General features: G+C 38.4%; 1 protein-coding gene across 1 annotated transcript in view; it reads left to right on the plus strand.

Moving 5' to 3' along the window:
• The window catches only part of LOC106874426 (nuclear receptor subfamily 2 group E member 1), a 53641-nt gene that overhangs the window by 24476 nt on the left and 25908 nt on the right, over positions 1-3257 (plus strand). The window contains exon 5 of the mRNA XM_052975635.1: positions 568-703. Within this exon, the coding sequence (XP_052831595.1) occupies positions 568-703 (136 nt within the window). The remainder of the gene's footprint in view (positions 1-567; positions 704-3257) is intronic.

Below are 3257 nucleotides of genomic sequence, written 5' to 3' on the forward strand. Positions count from 1 at the left end.
TTATTATCATCATGATAATCAGCGTTGTAAATTACGTAGAAAATCCTCGCTTTGGTGATTCTGATAACAATGATGATGATGATGATTGTATTGGTAGTGTTTGGTGGTGACGGTGAGGAAGACGGCGTTGATTATAATATTGCAGGTGATGGACAGTGCCTTTCTCTTTAGTAATTGTACATCGACATAAACCTTTCACTCATCCTCTTTTTATGAATGTATGTATGTATGTATGTATGTATGTATGCATATATAATAATAATAATAATAATAATAATAATAATAATAATAATATTGAGATGGAGAGAGTGAGAGAGAATCGATACATAGATTGTACAGGAGGTGCAAGGTGTGCCAACGGAAGAGGTCAAAGCGATTGCAGGGCAACGTGAAATGAAATATTTTGCTCAAGAACACTGTGCGATCCGAGAATCGAACTCATAATGTGACGATTATGCATGCATACATACATACATACATACATACATACATACAACTTTATATGTGTTTCTATGTTTAGCTCTGTTCAGTTGAATAACTCCATATCTTCGTCCATTTCTCAACCAGCGCTCCATACGTAGAAACAGACAATACATATGTAAATCCCGTGGCCAAGGTAATTGCCCAGTGGATAAAACACACAGGAACCAATGTCGAGCATGTCGACTGAAGAAATGTCTCGAAGCTGGAATGAATAAAGATGGTAAGTCTTTCCCCTCGATTTATTTACCAGCTTTAAAAATTTATTTATTTATTTGATCAATTGCTTGTCGCCTCGTTTTTTACCTGTCTCTCTTCTGGTTTGACAAAAGCATGCACGTTATAAAAAAATAAAAAAAAAACATGATTCTTAATTCCAGAACTGTTTAATCAGTGAGGTGCAGGTGTGAGTGTGTGGTAAGAAGCTTGCTTCCCACCCACATAGTTCCGGGTTCAGTCCCACTGCGTGGCAACTTGGACAAGTGTCTTCTATAGTCTCAGGTCGACCAAAGCCTTGAGAGTGGATTTGGTAGACGGACACTGAAAAAAGCCCATCGTATGTATATATATATGTGTGTGTGTGTGTTTCTGCTTGTCCCCTCCCCACAACGCTTGAGAACCGGCATTGGTTCTCGTATCAAGCGGTTCGGCAAAAACAGACAGAATAGGTACCAGGCTTCAAAAAAAACAAAAAAACATCGAGGGTCGATTCATTCGACTAAATGTTCTTCGAGCTGGTGCCCCAGCATAGCCGCAGTCAAATGACTGAAACAAGTAAAAGAGTAAAAGAATCAAAGAATATATATATATATATATATATATATATATATATAGAGAGAGAGAGAGAGAGAGAGAGAGAGACTGGCAACTAAACGCAAATCGATTGAACACTTTGAATCTTTTAAGCAGAAATCAGTGTCGGCGTTCCACTGAGTAATGTTTTATCAAATGTCAGGGACGACAGTTTGATTGAATAAATGGAAATTGCAACTTTAATTATCGTCTTTGACCGTGAAATAAGGGATGTGGAGAGGAGGAGGTCACACTAAACACGTAGCATGAGCAACGATACTCTCCTAACACAAAGAACATCCGTGCCGTTCACCACCGAAAACGCCATTGTATTCTAACCGTTGTTGTGCCAATACTCGCAATTTGCCAGCATCTCACGAAATCCATATCCAAACGATCAAGAATGTTCTTTCCGTTGTTGTTTTTGTAGTTGTTGTTGTTGTTTTATTGCATGTTATTTTATATACTTTATTTTATTATTTTTAGTGCTTTTTGTATATATTTCCCTTGTTTTATTACTTCCTTGTTCACCTACCTTTCCCGTTTCTTTTCCCTCGTTGATTTTTTTTCCTGGCTTTTTTCCCCCCTTTTCATTTTCTTATATGATTCTTGCACGTATTTCTTCTTCTTCTTCTTCTTCTTCTTCTTCTTCTTCTTCTTCTTCTTCTTCTTCTTCTTCTTCTTCTTCTTCTCTTTCTTTCTTTCTTCCGTCTTTTATTATCTGCTTTGTTTGTTTACTAATCTAGAGACATATTTTAGAGTATTTGGTGGTAACCAGCCAAATCAATTTAGTCTAACAACAGGGGAAGAAACCTATTGATTGCGACACGAAGTTTTCCGGAGCTCTTTTAACGCTGGAGATGCGAAAAATACAACATCTATTGTTACCACTTCTCAGTCCACCCCACACCCACACCACAGCTAGATTTATTATTGAATAGTAACCATAAACAGAGAATAAATGCTAAATATTTCTTTTCTTCACGTTAAAATACCTTGAGATTTTTTTTTCTGGTTTTCTTGTTGCAATTTGTTGTTTCTTTAATTATTAATGTATTTAGATATTTATTTATTTGTTGAATTTAAACATAACATTCTGATTTCGTTTACTTATGCGGTCATGTTTGTGCCATACAGGCGTAGGCATAACCATGTTGTTGAGAATTTTGTCTTAGAGTCACGTTATTCTAGGTTCGATCACAATTGTGTTCGAACTTGAGGGTAAAAGAAAAAGAAGAAGGGCTTATCATAGCATCAGATTGTTCGAAACCTCGACAAGGATATTTTGGAGACGGGAAACTATGCGCAAGCTCATCGTCCGGACTGCTATAACAGGCTGTTCTTAAGTCATCGACCGGTAACCCCCATTATAACCATCACCAACAGCGTCACCACCACCACTACCACCTCCAACGCCAACACCGCTGGCTCTCTACTGATCAAGGGAGTTCTATTTACTTCAGCACCTCCTCTCCACAAGAAACAAGGGCCAACTAGAGGGGCTAAATAACAGTAACATCACCCTTGTATATACGTTTGTGTGTTTGTGTTTGTCCCCATCCACCCACCCTCGGTTGACAACCGGTGCTGGTGTGTTTACGTCTCCGTAATTTAGCAATTAGGCAAAATAGACTGATAGACTAACTACTAGGCTTACAAAAAATAAGTCCTGGGGGCGATTTGTTCGAGTAAAGGTGGTGCTCCAGTATGGCCACGGTCAAATGGCTGAAACCTTTAAACAAATAAATAAATATATACTGTGGTCGATTTATTCGACCAAACCCTTCAAGACGGTAATTACCCCAGCATGGCCGCAGCCTAGTAACTGAAATAAATAAAAGAATACAAGAATAGAAAAATAAATGTAATAAAATACAACAAAATAAACAAATAAGGGGTTGCCATAGCTGGAACCCCTTTGATCGGACCTGGTCGGCAGAGGTGGTGGTGGTGGTGCGGGCGGAGGGGGTAAGAGAGGGGGTTAA

The sequence above is a fragment of the Octopus bimaculoides genome, chromosome 22, assembly GCF_001194135.2.
Source record: "Octopus bimaculoides isolate UCB-OBI-ISO-001 chromosome 22, ASM119413v2, whole genome shotgun sequence".
NCBI lineage: Eukaryota > Metazoa > Mollusca > Cephalopoda > Octopoda > Octopodidae > Octopus > Octopus bimaculoides.